Below are 23,146 nucleotides of genomic sequence, written 5' to 3' on the forward strand. Positions count from 1 at the left end.
CTGTGAAGGACAATTTACATAACTGATATATGTTTCTGCTGAAAGAGAGGAAGTACGTTTTTACATTTGTATGTATAGATATGGTATTTTATCAGTAACAAAAAGTGGTTTAGTCTGTTTTTAAAATTAGCATTTCCAAATATGACATCAGATTCACTTAAAATTAAAAAATGTTCAACTTCATCATTTTCACAGTACCATGCATTAAATTCCTGTATAAGTTCATTAGAGAAATAGCTGTTGAAGAGGATGTGTTCCAATGATTCTTCTTCTCTACTACAGAATGAACATAGATTATGGTCTTCCAACTTTATGTTAAAAAGAAATGATTTTGTTGGTAGTATTCTATGGTGAATCTTATACTGGAAAGCTTGTAACTTTGTTTCTTGTGTGTATTGAAATACAGATATATATGCATCCATGTTGAAGGTATCCCTTAAATTTAATTTAATTCTCTACTTTTCTCGACTCTTCATTGGTTTTATAAATATAAGTTTTACAAGTTTTTCACAAATAAATTTCAAATTGACATTGAACTTTATTTTATGTATAGTGCTTTTACTAGTTCTACGAGCTTCTACGTTTTCTCCTTGTGTAACCCTTCTTACATATTCATCTTTCCATACTGGATTAATTTTATTGATAAGTGCATAAAACTGTAAAAAAACCTAATCCTGGAATATCGTGTACATCCTGCCAGGTTTTTAAAATATCATTTTTAAAAAGATCTACAACCTTATTAAGACCGAAAGGCTTCCATCCAATACCCTGGCGGATTTCATTAAAAGGAAGAAAATTTAAAACATCCTCATTAAGTCATTCTTCTAAAGTTTCTGAATTATCCTGGACCTCAGATAATGCAAAAATAACATCTTGCCAGAACTTATTTTTTATATGTTTCCCTACCATTTTCAATGTGTCTGCATTTAACTGGACAGCAATATTTGGATCTAATGGAAAAATATTTGGCACTAATGATTTCCAGGGTGCATCCGTATTGTCCAGTAATCTGTTCAACCATTTTAATTTCAAATATTTTATAAAAGAATTTGTATGAATCATTTTAAGCTCTCCATCCTCTTTTAAACCAACCAATGTGTCTCTTTTTACTTTTTCAACTTTATAATTGCAGATGAATTTGTAAAATATACTATTAAGCTTATTAATAGTGTTAGCAGATGGATTTGGAAAAGAACTAAATAAATGAACATATTGAACATATTTTGGAATAATAATAAATTTTATCACTGTTATTCTACCAATTAATGAGAGATCTCTTTTTAACCAAAATTTAAGATTCCGTTCAGTGTCTCTTAATTTGCCTGTGTAATTAAGTCTTTCCATGTCATCCAAATTTAATGAGAATGTGATTCCTAATAGTTTAAAGTTTTGTGTGGATCAAGACAAATTCAAATCTTGGCAAATTCTGAATATTTTTTACTACCTAGCCAATAGATATTAGACTTCATTGTATTTATTTTTAACCCTGATAATATTGAGAATAACTTTAGTATTTCAACAGTGGCATATAAAGATTGGCTGGAACCATCTAATAATATATAAGCGTCATCCGCATACTGGCCTAAAGGGAACGTTTTATTCAAAATTCTCAGTGGTTTTACATCTGGCTTTAAGAGATAAAGAAAGAATTTCAACACCTATAATAAAAATATAAGGAGAGAGTGGATCGCCTTGACGACAACCACGATGAAGACTGAACAATTTTGACATAAATCCATTATTTATAACACAACTTTTTGAATTATTATATAAGACTTTAAACCATCTTCTAATTGAATCCCCAAAATTAAAGCTTTCCATGGCTTTATCTATGAAATCCCACTGTATAGAGTCAAACGCTTTCTTAAAATCGATCATGTATAATAAACCTGGTTTGTTTTTTCCCTATTATTTGATTGATACAAATTATTAAGAAAGTTAGCTTCTTCTTTTAGAATTTCACCCATATCTTCAAGCAAATCTCCAGATTCTGATATCAATTCACAAATTGTTTTATTTACATAATTTCTTCTCTCTAGATTACAAAAGTAGTTGGAATTTTTTTCACCATCTTCATACCACGTGGCTTTAGATCTGAACATGACACCTTTTATTTCATCTCTGCGTATGTTTTCTAGTAATTGCTTTTTATTCTCCAAATCAGATAAGATATATCTTGATGGTCTTTGGTTAACTTCTAATTCTACTTCTGCAATATCACTCTCTAAACTTTTCTCTTGCCTCTTCAGTTCACGTGTTTTATTTCCAGAATAAAGGATAGTCAAAGACCTGATTTTCATCTTCAGTATTTCAAAAAGTAATTGCGAGTTTATTCGAAATGTTGCATTCTCCAAATCCTGTTTATTCCCACTCGTAATATATTCATCTAACGTTTCATTAATACATTTTAAACTAAATCAACATATTCTGTGTCACCTAACAATTTAACATTATGTTTCCAGTAGCCCTTCCCTCTCTGACTATTATCAAGATTGATATCTAACAAAATACATGAATGGTCTGTTCGATAGCCTGGAAGAATTGATGATGATTTGGTCTTAGTAAATATGCCATTTGTTACCAAACATTAGTCTAACCTGCTTTGTCTGATAGGGGTTTTTTGTCGCCATGTAAAAGTTCTATGTTCTGGGTTAAAATTTCTCCATGGGTCTACAAGATCGAAAGTTTCTATAAGATTTTCTTATACTTTCCTGACACTTTGGATTATTGTTTCTAATTATATTACATGTATCAATATTCCTATCCTGAACGGTATTCCAGTCACCACAAATAATCATTAGCAAACCTTCCCAGCCCATTAGAGTTGTGTTTATATTTGCAAACAATTCTGGCGTGTCTTTGACTAGCCAAGCGTGTAATACACCGAGACAACAAACAGGAAACCCGGACGCACACATGTTGTAAACAAATATACAGCGATGCCTGATCGGTATGTGTTTATTATTATTTATTACATTACCCACGCCTTCGAGGTTGAAGCTTCCACGCTTCTAAATCATCAAAACCGAATTAAAAAAAATCATAGCGAACATATTTACAAACAATGAACTAGTTTTGATATATGAAAATTTTTTTTCTACCAGGTCTGATACATATATTGAACTATCCAGTGACTAAAACAAGATATAGTCGGAGTGTTTGACAGGTGCTTTCCTATGCCTACGACCTTGTCGTGGTACTGTCTTTGTACCCTTCGGACATTCATCCTTACACTTCAACTCTGTCTCACATTCAGGTATAAGGGTAGAGGAACTCTCCTCAAATGCATTGTTCATATTCTCTCCAATTAGGTCTTGCTTGCTCTCGAAGCAACTCTCATTCACCTGTGTCTGCTGCTCTTTTACTTTTGCAAAATCTTCAGCCTTTTCATTTCGTAACTGCTGGGTTTTCTTTTGTTTCATGCGGTCCACATGAATGACTTGCATCTTTCCCTTACGCCCACAACGTACGCGATAAGTCACGTCAGTGAGTTTTGATATCACTCGGAATGGACCTTTCCAGCGGCAAGCAAGCTTCGGGCTTTGCCCTGGCTTGACATTAGGGAAGAAAACAAAGACATCATCACCAGCTTTGAACTGTTGCCATGAAAGTTTCTGGTCATGCAGCTTTTTCTGTCGCAACATCTGGCCTTTGACATTTCCTCTGACCAACTGATGTGCATCTTCCATCTTCTCCTGTAGTTCCCAGGCCCATGTGTTCTGTGGCAAGGCTTTCAAGTTCCGTGGCATGGAGTATTGTAGATCCAGTGGAGTAGATGTCTCTCTTCCAAGCATCATAAAATTTGGTGAATGGGATGTAGTCTCATGTTCGGTTGACCGATATGCCATCATGACATAAGGTAAGTGTCTATCCCAGTCAGTGTGTCGTTCATTCACAAAGACCCTTAACATGGTGACCAATGTCTTATTGAATCTCACGACCATACCGTCCGACTGAGGGTGGTAGGGAGTGGTACGGGTTTTTTCAATCTGCAATATGTGACACATTTCCTGAAATAAAGCACTCTCGAACTGAGATCCCTGATCTGAATGGATTATGCTTGGGACTCCGAATCGACAAACAATTTCTTCCACTAGTATGCGTGCTACGGTCTCAGCGCTCATATCTCGCATAGGGAAACTCTCTGTCCACTTAGTGTAATAATCTGAGATGACCAAGATGTGCCTGTTGCCATCATCAGTCTCAGGCAGCTCGCACAGAATGTCCATGGCTATACGCTCCATGGGATAGCCAGACTCTGTCACCTGCATGGGTGCTTTCTTCGTCTGTGTCATGTTCTTGCTTTTAGCGCACAGTGTGCAACCTGTGACATATCGTTTGACATCATCTTGCATTCCAGGCCAGTAAAACTGTTGGCGGATCTTTGCAAGGGTCTTCCTTATTCCTAGATGAGCAGCTGTTCTGTTGTCATGGGCATGGTTAAGAACTGTGCGACGCTCATCTCTAGGTATGATAACTTGAACCATATTTTTCTCTGTCTTCCTTACCATCAGGTTATCTTGCATGGACAGTGTTTCGAACTGTGACCACAAAGATTTTACTGTTTTGTTTCTGCCACCTATGGACTTGTAACCAGGCTTTTTCTCTTGGCTGACCCAGGCGATAACCAACCCTAGGTCGTCATCATCCTTTTGTTTTTCGCTCAAGGTCTTCTCCTGTATCTCTTTGTTCTCAGACTTACAGGGATCTTGACTTTTTATTACGTTGGCTGCACATGACGATGTTATGTCGCCAGCCTTCTGTTCCCAGTCCGGGTCATAGTTCCACTGGCGACATGGAATCCTGCTCAAGCCATCTGCATTTTGATGTTGCTTGCCTGGTCGATGGACGATGTGCATATCATAAGAGCTTAAGACTTGCAACCATCTAGCCATTTGCCCCTCTGGGTCTTTGAAATTCAGCAACCACCTAAGTGAACTATGGTCTGTTCTGACAGTGAATTTTCTGCCATACAGGTAATGCCTGAAGTATTTTGTGAAGTTAACAACTGCCAGTAACTCCTTGCGAGTAACACAGTACTTTCTTTCCGCCTTGGTCAATGTACGACCTGCAAATGCTATTAGCCTTTCCACACCATCTACTATCTGTGATAGTGCAGCCCCGATTGCTTCATGACTCGCATCTGTGTCGAGTATGAACCCCTTACTAAAATCGGGATGAGCTAAAAGTCTTTGTGCTGGTTAGCTCTTTCATCAGAGTGTCAAATGCTGTTTGACACTGGGGTGTCCAGTCAAATTTCCGCCCCTTCTCTGTCAGTTTGTGTAGACTTTTTGCAATTGCAGAAAAGTCCCTGACAAATTTTCTGTAGTAACTACAGAATCCTAAGAATGATCGCAACTGCTTAACGTTGACAGGCACCGGCCACTCTGCCACTTTCTTCACTTTATCAGGGTCAGTGGAGATACAATCCTCCGAGATCTTGTGGCCTACGAAAATTACTTCCTTAGCAAACAGACAACATTTGCGTGCTTTAAGCTTTAACCCCGCTTCTTGGAGTCGATTGAATACTTGTCTGAGATTCTCGACCATTTCTTCAAATGTCTTTCCGGTCACGATAACGTCGTCCAGGTATATCAAGCACGTCTGCCACTGTAAACCTGCTAACACTGTCTCCATCAGTCTCTCGAATGTTGCAGGAGCTGATGCTAGACCAAATGGGATGACCGTAAATTCGTATAGCCCTGTCCTTGTTGCAAAAGCAGTTTTCTGCCGATCTTCAGGTGCCAACTCAACTTGCCAATATCCAGAGTTAAGGTCCAATGTTGAGAACCATGAGCAACCTGACATCTGATCAAGAGCCTCATCGATTCTTGGAAGTGGATACGCATCAGGGATGCTGACAGCATTCAGCTGTCTATAGTCCACACAAAATCGTAAGCTTCCGTCCTTCTTTTTCACTAGGACAATGCCAGAGCTCCAGGGACTGGATGACTTCTGAATAATTCCCCGATCAAGCATGTCTTTGACCTGCCTATCAACCTCAGGACCGAGGTTACCCGGAACTCTTCTGACTGGCTGTTTTATTGGTCTGGCGCCCCCTGTATTAATCTTATGTTGGGTTACACCCGTTCTACCCAGATCGTCGTCAGTAACAGCAAAAAGTGCCTGGTTTGCAATCAGCAACTCGAATGCAGCATTGTACTGCTCTTCTGTAAGATTGGGCTTGGACTCATCCAATAATGATTGAATGTCAGCCCTCAGTCCGACTGTCTTCTTAGGTGTTGGGTTGTCGACATCTCCCATTACCTTATCGACAGTGCTGACTTGTGCAATCGTCGTCCCAGGGTAAAACTGTTGACTTTCGTTACACAGATTCATCAATCTTACAGGCACAGTGGTATCATACTGTACAAGTGCCCTGGCGACTAATGCCTTTTCCGTTTTAAGGAAAGTATCGGGCTTCTCAACTAGAAGCAGATTACTGACGGTTTCGCCCTCTGGTAGGCATACCTTTCCCTGAACCACAACCTCGGTGTTGGCGGGGAGTGTCACTTTCTCTACCAAGGAAAGTCGGTAACAACCCATACTGCCCTTATAGGTTGTCGGTATTTCAACACCGTCAAGAGTGAGAACACCTCTTGTGAAATCAAGGGAACCATTTTGGTCCTGCATAGCGTCAAGTCCTAGAATAACATCAGTATTAATCTTGGCAACAATGTCTTCAACACAAATATTCTTTGTGCTGTTCAGTTTCATAACAAAACTGCCTTTGCCTTTGACCTTTATTTTTTCACCACTGGCTGTTAATACCTCTTGGCGAACTTGACTCAGTCGGGGTTTCGCTGAATCCAGAACTTGATCAAAGACGCGCTCTGATATAATGGTGACTGTCGCCCCCGTATCAACCAAAAGATTTACTTTTGTTCCGTGCAGTTTGGCAGCAATATACATGCCTGCCTCTTGCACTGCAGTTGAGGACCCTATACCAGCTCTCGGCTTCTTCCGTCGCTGTCGACGGCGAGTGTTTACTTGCTGGGCACCAGCCTGTTTCTGATCTTTATTGACATCTTTCTTTTTGTTAGGTTTAGGACAGTTTCTCTTGAAGTGTCCCTCCTCACCACAATTAAAACAACTTCTGTTTTTGACTGTATTGGTTTTTGTGTTTGGCTTGCTCTTAGTTTTTATCTTTCCAACATCTTTCTTTAAGGACTCTAACTTCTTCTGCATATCTTGCAACAGCTTAAGCATCTCTGACTGTTCAGATGGTTCAGCAGTAGTGTTACGGAGATATGACTGGCCTTCTGTTGACTTCTTCTCGCAGCGGTTGTAGGCTTCTAACTCTACTGACAACTGTATAGCCTCAGTCAAATTCTTAGGCCTAGCCTGCTTGATGCGTATGCGCATCTCTGAGTCTGCGAGTGCCTCTATGAACTGCTGCTTCGCCAACGTTTCCTTAACATCACTTGACACAGTACGGTATGTCAAGTTTACAAGCCGCCTGGTGGCTTGCCCCAACTCTGGTAGACTTTCGTTAGCCTTTTGGCGTCTCTCCATTAACTGGACCCTATACAACTCCGTCTGGTTAGGGGGAGCAAACCTTTCTTCTAAGGCTCTGACCAGTGCCCCATAATCCTCCTGCTCAGCAATATCGAGGTCACCTAATATGCCCTGAGCTTGGCCTCGTAGCGACACCGCTAGGTGGAGACCTTTCTCACTAGTGGACCAGCGATTTATTCTCGAGCAAGCCTCGAAATGTGACCTAAAGTCAACCCATGGAGTTGTGCCATCGTATGTTGATGCTTTCACATTAACAGTTTTCTTTCTCTGTTTCCTGGTCGTGTCACTGACTTCGCCATGCTCATCATCTGATTCATCAACATCATGACCAGCAGTTCTGTATGATTGTTTCTTGCGTGTCGTGACATGGTCAAACTCGTGACTACCTGATATGGGCCCTTTGGTTTGTTCTGATGTCGCCGATTTTGTTCTTGCCAACATATTGTAACTGTCAGTTTTCATTTGCAACATCTGTTCTCTGAGATCGCTGATCTCTTTCTCGACCTTTTGGATACTTTCATTTTGTAACCCCAAACTCGTATCAAGGTTCAGTTTCACCACTTTTGGGCGAGTATCCTTCTCCCTAGTCCCCAACCCAGAGTCATTAACTGAACTTGGGCCATATGGTATATTGGGTATATAGGGTTGTGAGAATGGGGTAGAGAAATCAAAATTCCGCTGACCGGTATTGTCAAAATCAAGGCCATGGTCAGACTCATCACCCAAAAGATCACCTATATTGGCTTCCGCCATGATGATTGAGAACAACAAATAACCACACCGTTTTGTGATTTTATTACAAAAACAATTTACAGTACTGTAATATCAATTAGTTTCAAAGTGTAGACTTATACAATTATATCACAAAAACGTTGTCAAATAACCAAGATCCACACCGCTGCCGCCAAAAACTGTGACGTTTCTAAATGGGTTCGTCACTTATAGTGAATGATCTTGGTTAGTGACTAGTCTACAGAAGCAAATATATACAGATATGACTACTATTTGGTAGCGTAAAACATTACATAAATTCCGAGCGATTAACAATAGACATACTTTCATATATAAGTATATATACAGTGGTCTGCCTGACCATCGACACCTGGTCTTAATGATTGGGTATACAACAAACAATCTATATTCACTGACTATATCCTATAGTCGTCAACCACCCCATGGTCACTGACCGTGTCACTGACTACCGTGTAGTCGTTAACCACCCTGTGGTTACTGGCCTAGTCGCCGACTATCGCTAGCCGGTGACTCTCGACAACAGTGTTGTCGCTGACTACCTTGTAGTCGCTGACTACCTATGTAGTCGCTAACCACCTTGTGGTTATATGCCTATAGTCACTGTCCTGTGACTCCCGACAACTACGTTGTCGCCGACTACCTTGTAGTCGCTAACCACCTTGTGGTTATATATGTATAGTCACTGCCCTGTGACTCCCGACAACTACGTTGTCGCCGACTACCTTTGTAGTCGCTGACTACCTATGTAGTCGCTAACCACGCTGTGGTTACTACTACCGACAATACTATGTATACGTAGTCATTGACCTATCACAGGTCACGAGCCGCTGCCAAACACTCTATCAAGGGGAATAGCACCTGATACTCTGAGATCCTCTCAGTTTGAGTGTTGAAACCAGACTGGCATTCGTCTGAAAGCGCGGGCTTTTATACCCTCGGATTTTGTCAATCCGGGTCTCGCAAACGCTTTACTCGCTAGCGTAAACTTGACTAGCCAAGCGTGTAATACACCGAGACAACAAACAGGAAACCCGGACGCACACATGTGTGTAAACAAATATACAGCGATGCCTGATCGGTATGTGTTTATTATTATTTATTACATTAGGACCATAAATACAAGTTAAAATAAATCTGTTGTTGTTGACTGTAACATCAAGTACTATAAACCTTCCATCATTATCTAAGCTACTTCCGTGTATTGTATACTCAAAAGTATTCCTGAAAAGTATGGCGACACCTGCAGACCTAGAATTAAAATTATAAAATACACTGATATCCCCATTCCTTTTCCCTAATCTGTTCTACTGTGTTTGTGCAATGTGTCTCTTGGAAACAAACAATATCTGCCTGTAACGTATTATCATTAGGTCAAATTTCAGCACGCGCCTAATGCACAAGCGCAAGGTCAAAGGCAATCTAGAATGTCCAATTGAATTGCACAGGAGGTTAATGTTTATTTGCATATGACGTTTTACTAGTACCTGTTTACAGTACCAAGCGAATATGTTCTAAACGTGCAGACTGTCCTGCCCTGGGAAAGACAAAGAATTCTTTCCCTCACTGGAAGTACAGATATCTCTAGTTGATGGGGTATTATATCCCTGCCCTACCCTCTAGGAAAGAATTAACCCTTTTCTGTCCCTGTGATTTTCAAAAATATGTTAAATGCTACAAATACAGGATTTCAAAAAAATTGAACAGTATATATTTGTTTAACTCGTTGCACTGTGCCTAACAACAATCTATTTCATTATGAAACATTTAAAGTCAAGAACATATTATTAAACTCTTTCATATCGGGATTTGAATGATAAGCCTCGGGTTTTACAACATTTTGTGATCCCGAGGGTAGAATATCCCTATCCTTCATATCCAAATATGAAACAGTGCTGTCATACCTTGACGTTTTATTGCAATTTTACAGCTATGATATTCGGCTATTTTGTAATACGTTCGAAAAAACCGCAACTTGTCAATTCTCCATACATGAAAATTGCGTAATATTTTCAACGGAAATCCAGTTGTTCACATCTTTTCTTGTAAAACCAGCCCAGATTCTGAAAAAAAATCCGAGAAAATAGTAATTTTGTTGACGTCGTGACGTCACAAGTCTCTATTGCATTGGTAGCCATGTAATACAGCCTGGGGCAACATGAGTTGCATTAGACCAGCCAGTATTATACCCATATGTATCGACTACGTTTGTATCGTATGAGAGAATAATGTATATTGTATCAAAACCATTTGAATAAAGTCTTTTCTCCGATTCAATGATATATATGAAAGCAGGTTGACCTCCGACTGCGATGATTATAGGTCAAAGTTCAGGACACGCAGTTAGTGACTCCTGAAATTAATCTGCATGTATATATGCATTTTAGAAGTAATCAATTTTTCATGACAACATGTTTTCGTATTTACAGGAAAAGTTGGAGACTGGAAAAACACGTTCACCGTTGCCCAAAACGAAAAATTTGATAGACTATTCAGAGAAAAAGTAGAAGAACTTGGTCTCAAAATTGATACTAAATTTGAATAAGAGACCATTTCAGTTTATTCAGACATCGGGTAATCTACACGCAATCCAGTACCAAACTGATATGATGGAAAGTCCATTCTGTCATAAAATACACCAGCGAGATGCACGCAAGGTATTTGAAAATATGTTTATATGTGTGATTTGCTGAGGAGAAAATAATAAAATAATTGTGTGTGGAGATCTATCTGCAAGAACATCTTCCTCACTTTCAGTTGTGGTTTGTTTGTTACTTTTCTTTTTTGATATTTTTACCATTTTTATGCTTTAGTTAAGTCTTGTTTGGTCAAACGAACGGTGGTAATACCTGCAATAGATATACGCAAGCATAATGTTACGTTCAATTTTAAAACCGGTACACAGTCAATGTAGATTTCTATTATAAAAATAATGCAGAAAGTACAATTTTGTATTACAATAATTATACATTGTTGATAATTATTGATGTTTTCGGTTATGAGATTTATACTACGTATAAATTGCATGTATTGTGTGATTGTATTTCCGAAAACATGCATGAAAACCTACACCTGGTGACCAAAGGAATATGAAATTAAAACAAAATTTAAATTTAACATATAGAGGGACCGCAAAATAAAATAAAAAATAGATTTCTGCAAATCCCCTTTTGGACACAATATTTCATAGAAGGGTGAATATTTCGGATCCTACTGATTGAAATTCATAGTACGTGTGATTTGCATGTATTGTGTGATTGTATTTCCGAAAACATGCATGAAAACCCGCTGATTAGGTAATCAGAGCGCTCCAGTTTCAAGGGTTTAATGTATAGTTTGGGAAATACATGTAGATATAAAATTTGTAGAGTAATTGTAAGATTCTATCAAGTCTGTTTCTGACAGGAGGAGGTACATGTAATCAAGATTGGAATTTCATAAAAATTGTGGTCAATGTTTGTTGCGGAATTCAACACAAGATGGCACCCCACCTAAAAGTTTAGCAAGATGGTAGATCTTAAACAGTTTTTATTCATAGATATCTGAGATGACCTTCAAGATTAGTGATGAGTGACCAGACTTGGAGACTTCATTAAACCTGGACAGTGGCAAACGTTAACATTTTCGTCCATGGGAAACTATTTGGTTCTGCGGTCTCTAGATCAAACAAGCATTGTGGGGTATGTGGTTAATACCGGGCGGCATACATTTCTGGATGGTGGTAAACATATCTCCATCACAAGAACAATTACAAAACAAAACAAACAAAAAACAAAACAAAAAAACATTTTCACACCTAGATTCTACAAGCTTAAAAATGTTACACAAATTATACACAAGCGCTACTGGCAATGAGTGATGTTTTTGATTGACCATTCTGTTCATCACGCCTTTTCAGAAGACATCGTTGGTTACCTACGTACGTATCAACCGACGCTCCGGTTGCGTACATGTAGTGGGGTGAAGACGCTGTTGAGTTCGAGTTCTGAAGGAGGTAGAGGTCATTCCTAGACTCAGAAATAGGGATACTTCCAATAAGCAGTATACGTATACGAATACGGATATGTACGTTTTTGAAGGGGAGCGACCATTATTCTGAAAATAATTCATATTTTCTATTTTCGTGTTTTGAATATTAAATTCAAAATAAACTCATACTATCGTCTTTGTATGCTAGAAGTACAATACTCTTCAGCGTGAATAATGGTCGCTCCCCTTTCAATACGTATTCGTATACGTATACCGCTTATTGTAAATATCCCTAATGCTAACCGTTTGTGATATCTGTTTGCAGCCTATGTAAGATAGAATCATTTAAACTCTGGTCATGAAATAGTGTTCGGTCACACTAATATACTGATGACATATATTATATGAAATCCAATACATGTATATGTTTATATATTGTCTACACAAAACACGGACGGAGGAAGGTAATGCTTCATCATCATTAAGATTGTTATTTCATCATCGTGACCTGTTCTAAACGTAATGATAAAGATACCAATCCCTTAAATTACAGAGTGATGTTAATCACATATCAATACATTAACTATCCATTATTTTATTGTTCTTTGTTATCGAGGTATTACTGTAACTTTCACATGAATAAATATCCGCCATGTATGATGTCTGTAGTCTTCGTCTAAGGTCATATCATTATGAATTCTTATCTTCGGATTCACCAAGTTGATATTGGATTATCTTTTTGCATTTATCCCACACTGAATATTTTGAATTTTGAATTTTGATTATTACAATTTTTGTCTACTATACATATATATAAATTTGATTTAATCCAAGAGACTTTAGACGTACTATTTGTGGATAGGCCTTCGCATTGTAAGATACCGAGACTTTTCCATTATCAGATCACATGTTGCATTATTATCATCTCTGTATACATAAACTTTAAAATATATTATACGTCCTCCCCATAAGGACAATATCATATAATCCTTTCGATAATCTATCCGATTTGTTATTTGTAATTCACGAAACAAAATATTTTCCACAACGACGCTATGAAAAACCATTTACTAATCAGAATATCGCATTAGTTGATCATTTTATATCAAGTGTTCGCCCTGCATATCTTTAGCTGAATGCCGTCTGTGTAAAATGACTCTGAATACAAAACAGTATGTACTTGATTTTGACCTTGAAGCATGCACTACTTAGATATGTACCCTATAAAATCAAACAGTCAGACAACAAGGTCAATCTATACGGATATCGTCGACACACAACACCTGCAGTCATAGAGGAAGGTAAATATCTCAATAGTGCCGTTCAACATAGAGATCAAGTTTACAAATTAATTATCATAATCTATTGTTTAACTATTGCCACAGTGTGCCAAAGCCGCGTGATGAAATGATGCCAAATAGGGCAAATTCTAGACATGCTTCGGGTAGAAAATGTGATACCAAACTGTATACTGGACAGATGGTTTTGTGGGTTCCTTGCCTGGACTGTCAGTTTGGACTTGAACGTAACACTTTAACCACATTATTGAAAATCGTCGAAATAGCACATTATTTAAAAAGAAATCGTTCTTTCAGAAGATAGACAATAATATTGCCATTGCGGACACGATGCACCAAACTGCAAAATAATGGGTAAAGTAAAGCTTTAATTACAACACATTTTCTTCCCAAACTTGGTGTGCCAGTTTACGGTTCCTTTGGTTACGTGACTTCCCAACATGTTGCCAACAAACACAGTATAATGATGCTTCAACATCGTAGAATGATTATACAGTTTAAAATATTTCGGTGCATAATTTCTAATTTAATATGCAATGTAACATATATTGTATTTAACTGATATTATGTAAAAGTGAAAATGTTTCAATTATGGTTTATTATCGCATTGTCATTCGGCCTAGATTTTCATAACTTGGTCGGTTGCCAAAGCCGACTTCTTTTTTCGTTATCAGCTCAGGTAACCCACCTTTATGTAATATGTAATTGGTCATTTGCGTTACTGACTTTATCTTCCATATTTCATACCTATGTCAGTTTTAGCTGTTGCCATGGATCTTGTAACCATCGTGGATGAGCAAAATAACAAATACACCTATAAACGGTATAAAGGATATGCCTTCAACCAGGAAGTTGTCGGAAATGTAAGAGACCGACTTGAGGAAGTAGCAAATTTTAACGTCAGAGAGGACGATGTTCTCATTGGTATTTTCCCAAAGTCTGGTAAGCATGCAATGGCCAATTATTTGACAATAACACTAACGATTGTTTTATTAAAATAAATACAGATTTTATTTCCTTCTTCACGTTTTTGCAAATATTATATTCGTAACTTCATCTCTTTTTTCTTGACGAGTTTCCAGCTCCTATGTGAGATTATATACTGTATGAATTATTTTCACTTGAAACTCATAAAACATTTTTTTCAAAAAAATCATTTATGCAGTAATACATGTAAATAACAATACATTTCCCATTCGCATATCTAGGACACTCATTCAATTTCCATATTTGTTATCTTTTAGATCAAATTCACCTCACTCTTCTCTCTTACCTTATTACAGATGTATTAAGAATTTGCGCTTATATACATTTCAATTATTCGTCGCATCCACTCAAAAAATATATACAATGAAGTTCATTTGTAACCTTTTATAAATTCCGTTTCATTCTAATATTCGAGAGAGAAAAAAACATTTACGCATAAGGAACACCATATTCACCTAACTTGCACCACTCTCTATCTCTTTTATACAGATATCTTAATTTATAGATGTCATTTAAGATGAATCTCTTCACTGAAATATCCATCATCATCCTTTCTTTCACTAAAGTCTTTTTCTTAGATTTCCACAAGCCAGTGAAGTGTTGGAATATAAATGCCGTGGATTAGCACACCACTATTTTTGTAGTTATGTACGAACTTTATTCCTATCGCAAAATATCAATATCTGATATTGACATACGAATGCGCCGCACTAATTTTCTGATATCAATTTGAAAATCAGTACTAACATGAACGTAACATTACACCAGAGACAATTTGTGTTCCCCTTATTTCAGGTACACATTGGCTGTACAACACAGTGTTGATGCTACGATCAGGATCATTGAAATACCATGGAACACCAGCAGGACTAGAAGTCAATGATCTAAAGATGATTGAGGATAAGCCGTCACCAAGAACCTTCTGCTCTCATTTACGTTTCCGGTTCCTTCCCGAACAGATGAAACTCGGAAAAGGAAAAATCGTCACACTCACACGTAATCCGAAGGATCTTGTGGTATCTATGTATCACATGATGCAAAAGATGGGAGGCCTCGGTTACCAGGGAACTTTTGAAGGCTTCTTAAAGAGATTTCTATCGGAGGAATGTAAGAGTTTAAGCCGATAGCAAATTGAATATTCAATATAATATGTAAATAACAAAAATTATTTCTGTATCCGTTGTTTGTCATTATTCAATAATTTATTTTTGCAATTACATTACGTAAGCCTTGTATGTTATTTAAAAGTTACTCGCCATAGTACATACATTTAGTATGATCTTCACTCTAGGCCTTATTTGTTTATAAGGCTTCCATTCAATTTCAATAGGCTTCTGCGGAAATGGATCTTGGTTTTCGTGGATAAAAGACATGGAGGAATGGGAAACTCCTAACTTTCTTTGTCTGTCATACCACGACTTCAAACAGGTGAGTTTACATATCATCTTACAAATACGAATATTTGTCAAGGCAGTTTGTCTAGATTGATGTCATGCGAGTTGATATCTATGGAAACATGGAAACAGACTAGGGCTGTCGTCCGATGGGTTGAGGGCATAAAGGCAAAGCGAATCCGCTTCAGAAGCTACATGACTAATAAAACTCAACAATCTATCATTTTCAACGTAAGTTTTCTATACCTAACCTACGCATTCAATGCTCGCTATTACAGAACACATTTGCTAATGTAGTCAAATTAGCCAAGTTCTTGGAGGTTGATCATGACGAGGAATTCCTGCGGTCGGTCTCAGAAAATATCCAGTTCGACAAATTAAAAGAAAGTCACAAGAATGCGACCCCGCCTACTGATCGATGGAAGCACGTCTCAGAGGATGGCCGACTTCCTATTTTCAGGAAAGGTAAATATTTGGTACTGACGGATAGCCGGTTGAAACTTGCGATACTGATACAATAGTATTCTTATACATATAGTCATTTGTTCATTAATGAAAATACTTCATTTTTATCTACTGATAGGGTCTTTTCCTACCTTGAGGGTAGGACAGAGAAATCTCTACCCGAGGAGAATCGATACTTTCCAAGACTGTCGTTAATATCCTCCAAGGGTAGAGATTTCCTTGCACTAATCTCTAGGTAGCTACAGATTAGATCCTTCGTTGTCCGTACATGATTTAACAAAGTAAGACAAATGTTTATTAACTAAACGGTATAAAATTTGACAAAAACTGTGTTGCAATGTGACAAACTAGACTCTAGATCATTTTAAAAAGAGGTAATAATATACATCAAAACCATTTAAATATATTTTTTACCGGGTAATATGACGGCAGGTCAATTTCCGACTGTGATGATTATAGGTGATATAGAGTATCCAATTAGACTGCAGATGTTAATGTTTATTTACATATGACGTTTAACGACTTCCGATTCATCACATAAATGCTCTACTTGTGTAGGTTATCTTGCCCTGAGTAAGACAGTGAAATCTTACCCGGAAGTGCAGATACATCTGTTCACTGGTGTAAAAATTGCATTTCCTGTCGCAGTTAGAGACTCATGTCAAATTCCTTTATATATGTGTTTTAATTATTTCTTGAAATTAATCCACATGTTTACATTATATACATCTAGAAGTAAAAATATTTACATGTTTTCTTATTTACAGGAAAAGTTGGAGACTGGAAAAATATGTTCACTGTTGCCCAAAACGAAAATTTTGATAAGATATTCAAGGAAAAAGTAGAAGATCTCGGTCTCAACATCGATACTAAATTTGAATAATAGATAACGTCACTTGATTCAGACATCAGGTAACCTTCTACAAACAATCCAGTAGCAAATGGTATGATGGAAAGTCCATTCGGTCAGACAATACACCAGCGAGATGCATGCAAAATATTTGGAGATATTCTTTATATGTGTAATCTGTTGAGGAGAGAATAACAAAAAAATGAATTTGGAGATTTACCTACAAGAACGTTTTTTCTCACTTTTAATTGTGGTGGGTTTTTTCTATGAACATAGTTTGAGTACCACACTAATACAAAATCAAATGTAAAGTACATGGTATTGTCGATGATACCATGGTTAGTAATTTTGTGGATATATTTAATATGATGCCCTTCTACTTCCGCTTTTATTCTTGGACATTTTATTACACAGAAATCAGAAACCGGTGTATTGGTGTGTACTGGCATATACGTAACCGTATAAAATTGAACAATATCGTATAAGACACTAAAAACTATTATAATGTTTTTATATTAGCTGATTTTTAATATTTTCATTATTTAAGTATCTTTAAAACTTTGTCCAGATCCTGGTAGCCCCAACATTTGATTGTCTGCTGCAGATGGAAATGTCAATAAGTCACAAAATTATATTTATCAACATTGTATTTTGAACGTAAGCAAAAGACTCTATGAAAATAAAAGCGACAGAATCGTTTAGTTACGACATAATAAGAACTCTGGACCAGAGTAAACTTCTATCAGACTTTGTAATGGAGCAATTTGATTTCGCCTATTACATCTACACATAGAGAGGATATTACATGAGTGGCTATGTAATATGAAAATATGTCACATCACATAGTCACGAGTGTAAGATTATATTTATCACATAACTTTTATAATGAGAAATATAAGTGAAACTTTTAATTTCATCTCTATGTAAAACAATAGAAATCCGGCTCTGACGTGACGCTTCCGTCTATTGAGACACCAGGTATGAGATAATGACGCCAAATTTATATGTGACGTCACAATAGAGTTATTACACTTGTGTCTTACGATATTTATGACATGGCTGGAAAGGCTAGTTATGTCTTAAATTTCTTTCTGCCATGATTATGGTTACTGGTATCTATAGTTGATACTGCTATCATTTGTTTGGACGGTTTGAATTGAAAAAGCCCATAAAAGTCACATTTGTCCTTGGCATGCAAATGACAATTGTAAATGATTTCACGTTTATGTGGTATACATAAATTAGCCCTATACATATTATTTACTGTTGTTATGTCGTCTGAGCGTAGAAAGAATGTTTTCAAGACAAACTTATATGAAGTATATGTACAACAAATGTTCATGTTTTCAACAACAGTCTTTTTTCATATTCAAAATCCCTAATGGTATCTATTAAGAGCTAGCAGTTTTCGGACGATGAAAATGTCTTCCTGTATGCCTTTTTGTACAGTATAATTTACAACTAATGCCGGCGTATAAAAAAGAAAATCAATCTGTATGTTGTTGTACAACCCGCTCAATTAAATGGTGGAAGTACCTGATAGTAACATATGTAATCATATGTTAGAGTTAGTTGATTAAACAAATATGATCCTATTAACCTTTGCAACAGTACATTTGTTCGCATATTTTGTCATAATTTACAAACAACATCATAAGTTGCATGTCAACAGTAAGCCATGTTGCATACACACTTTGAGCAGCGGTTATGCAAAACAACTAAAGTCAACGGGGACCAAAACAGTGATGGACTTTCATATCATATCTGGAACTTAAAACTGTAGCATACAGGCACAGCAGAAATTCCGAAAAAAAAATATGAAAAAGTTACACATACAATGTAGCATGTATGCATTTATTTATAATGATAACGAAATAACTCGAGGTTATAATATCAAGCTATGTGAACAATGATTACATAGTTTGATTTTAAAAGTCGGCTACTTTAAGAGCAGTACACATGATCTGCCAGATTATGCAATCAATACGACAACTAACACATATTTTGAAATAACATTACAAGATGAACACTTTCATCTAAATGTAAATCATTTATAGGCATAACAATTACCCAATTTTCATATTTTAAATAAACAATACGTATAATGTGTATTTGTTACGAGATATCAGTCCTGAAAAATGCATGAAAATCCAAACCTGGTGTCCAGAAGAAAACGAATTCAAACCAAACTTCAAACTTAACACATGTAGATCAAACAAGCATTGTGAAATCTGTGGTTAATACCGGACGTACTTTCTTTTATTGATATTTGTGAATTTGTAAATAATTTGTAATAAAAAACGAATGTTTGCTGCAAATATTAAAGCGATCTTACTTTCGACCAAGGCATTAAGTATGAACACAGTGAGGGCGGACATTCATATAAGATTCTTTCATATGTGGATGTAAAGGATATTGTACCCGAGGGTCACGAAATGATGCAAAACCCGAGGTTTGCCGAGGGTTCTACAACATTTTGTGATCCTGAGGTCAGAATAGTCATATCCTTCATAACCACTGCTATTATTTCCGCCATTTTGAAATAAAATCGAGAAAAAAATATATTTATATCTATATTTACTACTGTCTAACCCGAGGCTTGCCGAGGGTTATACTGTCGCGAATCTCCACCGACAGTAGAGATTAAAATTATTTAAATTATTTTGAAATGCCAAAGGTCAAATAAATATTAACATGTGTTGTATCAAAACCATCAAAGCAGTCATTTCACCGGATAAATTGAAGGCAGCTTGGCTTCCGACTACGATTATCATTAGGTCAAATTTTAGCACGCGTCTAATGCACAAGCGCAAGGTCTAAGGCAATATAAGAATGTCCAATTGGATTGCACAGGAGGTTAATGTTTTTTTGCATATGACGTTTTACTAGTACCTGTTTTACAGTACCAAGCGAATATGTTCTAAACGTGCAGGCTGTCCTGCACTGGGAAAGACAGAGAATTCTTACCCTCACTGGAAGTACAGATATCTCTGGTTGATGGGGAAGTATATCCCTGTCCTACCCTCTAGGAAAGAATAACCCCATTTCTGTCCCTGTTATTTCCAAAAAATGTTAAATACTACAAATACAGGATGTAAAAAAAAGAGTGACACAACCATTTGTTTACTAAACAGTATCAATTTGTTTAACTCGTTTCACTGTGACAAAAAGCAATCTAAATCATTTTGAAACATTTAAAGTCAAGAACATATTATAAAACTCTTGTTTTGGGAGGGATATATATTGGGATATGAAGGATCAGCCTTGGGTTTTACAACATTTTGTAATCCAGAGGGTAGAAAATCCCTATCCATCATATCCAAATATGAAACAGTATTTTGCTGTCATACCTTGACGTTTTATTGAAAATTTACAGCTATAATATCCGGCTATTTTGAAATAACTTCGAAAAAAACGCGACAAGTCAATTCTTCATAAATGAAAATTGCGTGATAATTTCAACGGAAATCCAGTTGTTCACATCTTTCATAGAAAACCAGCCCAGATTCTGAAAAAAAGAGAGATTTTTCCGAGAAAACAGTAATTTTGTTGACGTAGTGACGTTACAAGTCTCTATTGCATTGGTAGCAATGTAATACAGCCTCAGGCAACATGAGTTGCATTAGACCAGCCAGTATTATACCCATATGTATGTAAGGTATGAGAGAATAATGTATATTATATCCAAACCATTTGAATAAAGTTTTTTCTCCGATTCAATGATATATATGAAAGCAGGTTGTCTTCCGACTGCGATGATTATAGGTCAAAGTTCAGGACACGCAGTTAGTGACTCCTGAAATTGATCTACATGTATATATGCATTTTAGAAGTAATCAATTTTTCATGACAACATGTTTTCTTATTTACAGGAATAGTTTGAGACTGGAAAAACACGTTCACCGTTGCCCAAAACGAAAAATTTGATAGACTATTCAGAGAAAAAGTAGAAGAACTTGGTCTCAAAATTGATACTACATTTGAATAAGAGACCATTTCAGTTTATTCAAACATCGGGTAACCTTCAAACAATCCAGTACCAAAATGCCCCTGCGAGACATTGATGAATAATTCATGAACATTCATGAATAATTTATGAACATTCATGAATAATTCATTAACATTCATGAATAAATTCATGAATATTCTTCAATTATTCATAAATATTTTCATGCAATTCATGAACTTAAAACTTCATGAATAATTTAGGAAAAATATTTCATTAACATTCATGAATCCTTTCATTCATAAATTCATTAATGTTTATGAATCTCTTTTATTCATGACATCAGGAATATTCATGAACAACCTGCTTATATTCGTGAAAGTTCATGGATCATTCATGAATATTCATGATGTCATGAATACCATCTCGCAGGGTTGGTATGAGGAAAGTCCATTCGGTCAGACAATAGACCAGCGAGATGCCCGCAAAGTATTTGAAAATATATCTATATGAGTGATCTGCTGAGGAGAAAATAATAAAATAATTGTGTGTGAAGATCTATCTGCAAGAACATCTTCCCCAATTTCAGTTGTGTTTTGTTTGTCACTTTTTATCTTTTTAGATATTTTTACCATTTTTATGCTTTAGTTAAGTCTTGTTTGGTAAAAAAAGTTTCGTAATACCTGCTATAGATATACGTAAACATAATGTTACGTTCACTTTTAAAACCGGTATACGCATGGAACTATCTGCAAGAATACGTAGTCAATGTAGATTACTATCATAAAAATATTACATGAAGTACAATTTTGTATTACAATAATTGTACATTATTGACAATTATTGATGTTTTCAGCTATGAAATTCATAATACGTATAATTTGCATGTATTGTGTGATTGTATTTCCGAAAACATGCATGAAAACCTACACCTGGTGACCATAGGAATATAAAATTAAAACAAAATTTAAACTTAACATATAGAGGGACCGCAAAATTAAATAAAAAATAGATTTCTAGAAATCCCATTTTGGACACAATATTTCATAGAAGGGTGAATGTATGGGATCCTACTGATTTGGTAATCAGAGCGCACCAGTTTCAACTGTTTAATATAAAGGTTGGGAAATACATGTAGATATGAAATTTGTAATTGTAAAATTATATCAAGTCTGTTTCTGCAAGGACGTATATGAGCAGGATAAGACACACTGGGTTTTGGAGAAGTACAACACATGAGCTTTTGTGTTTGTGCACTGACCGTGCCGATGGGCGACGACCGGTTTTCCTTTTATATCCGTCGGCGCAGCCTTTGATTTAGCTTGCGGGTGCAAGGGTTTCCGTCTTACTTTCTGAAGCGGGCCGTCATTTCATGAATTGTCGTATTTTTTTTAACGAAATTTTCAGACATATCTTCTAAATCTTCCGTCCTTAAAGCAAGTAACTAACGTTGTGAAATTTAATGATATTTACATTGGTGTTTCGTTTGACTAGATAAGACAAGTATTTATTTTTATTCTCGGTTCATGGGTGTCTCGGGTGATGTTTAGTAGTGAAAAGAGACAATGACGAATACTTCTCACTTATAAATCCTTGTCTCACTTATAAATCCTTGTCTCACTTATAAATCCTTGTCTCACTTATAAATCCTTGTCTCACTTATAAATCCTTGTCTCACTTATAAATCCTTGTCTCACTTATAAATCCTTGTAAGAGGAGGTAATCCAGATTAGAATTTTATCAAATTTGTGGCCAATGTTTGGCGCGGAATTCAACACAAGATGGCAACCCACCTAAAAGTTTAGCAAGATTGTAAATCTTAAAAAGTTTTTATTCAGAGGTATCTTAGATGACCTTCAAGATTAGTGATGAGTGACCAGACTTCGACACTTCATTAAACCTGGACATTGGCAAACGTTAACATTGTCGTCCATGGGAAATTATTTGGTTCTGCGGTCTCTAGATCAAA

At 36.5% G+C, this 23,146-nt stretch overlaps 2 protein-coding genes across 7 annotated transcripts in view; both read left to right on the forward strand.

Annotated features, from left to right (window-relative positions):
• Positions 1-11,030, forward strand: part of LOC138328463 (sulfotransferase 4A1-like) — a 28,776-nt gene extending 17,746 nt beyond the window's left edge. For all 5 annotated transcript variants that reach the window (XM_069275309.1, XM_069275297.1, XM_069275301.1 and 2 more), the window contains exon 6: positions 10,698-11,030. In XM_069275309.1, the coding sequence (XP_069131410.1) occupies positions 10,698-10,813 (116 nt within the window). In that variant the 3' untranslated portion in view covers positions 10,814-11,030. The remainder of the gene's footprint in view (positions 1-10,697) is intronic.
• Positions 10,817-22,162, forward strand: LOC138328450 (sulfotransferase 4A1-like). 2 transcript variants are annotated; one of them, XM_069275267.1, is made up of 7 exons: positions 10,817-10,925; positions 11,807-11,948; positions 14,292-14,477; positions 15,318-15,629; positions 15,853-15,950; positions 16,195-16,381; positions 17,149-22,162. In XM_069275267.1, exons 3-7 carry the CDS (start codon positions 14,306-14,308, stop codon positions 17,262-17,264), a joined length of 885 nt encoding a protein of 294 aa, XP_069131368.1. In that variant the 5' UTR covers positions 10,817-10,925; positions 11,807-11,948; positions 14,292-14,305; the 3' UTR covers positions 17,265-22,162. The 2 variants fall into 2 exon arrangements, with proteins under 2 accessions (XP_069131368.1, XP_069131360.1); XM_069275259.1 differs by lacking the exons at positions 10,817-10,925; positions 11,807-11,948 and adding an exon at positions 13,235-13,538.
• The last annotated feature ends 984 nt before the right edge of the window (positions 22,163-23,146 follow it).

Source organism: Argopecten irradians, chromosome 1 (genome assembly GCF_041381155.1).
Source record: "Argopecten irradians isolate NY chromosome 1, Ai_NY, whole genome shotgun sequence".
NCBI classification, from domain to species: Eukaryota; Metazoa; Mollusca; class Bivalvia; order Pectinida; family Pectinidae; genus Argopecten; species Argopecten irradians.

What these genes read in the sequence shown, in the direction of transcription:
- LOC138328450 (XM_069275259.1), top strand. Translation starts at nt 13,412, where the DNA reads ATGTACTTGATTTTGACCTTGAAGCATGCACTACTTAGATATGTACCC. An exon ending in ACCTGCAGTCATAGAGGAAG is followed by an intron (nt 13,539 to 14,291) that starts GTAAATATCTCA and finishes TACCTATGTCAG; the next exon opens with TTTTAGCTGTTGCCATGGAT. An exon ending in ACTTCCTATTTTCAGGAAAG is followed by an intron (nt 16,382 to 17,148) that starts GTAAATATTTGG and finishes TCTTATTTACAG; the next exon opens with GAAAAGTTGGAGACTGGAAA.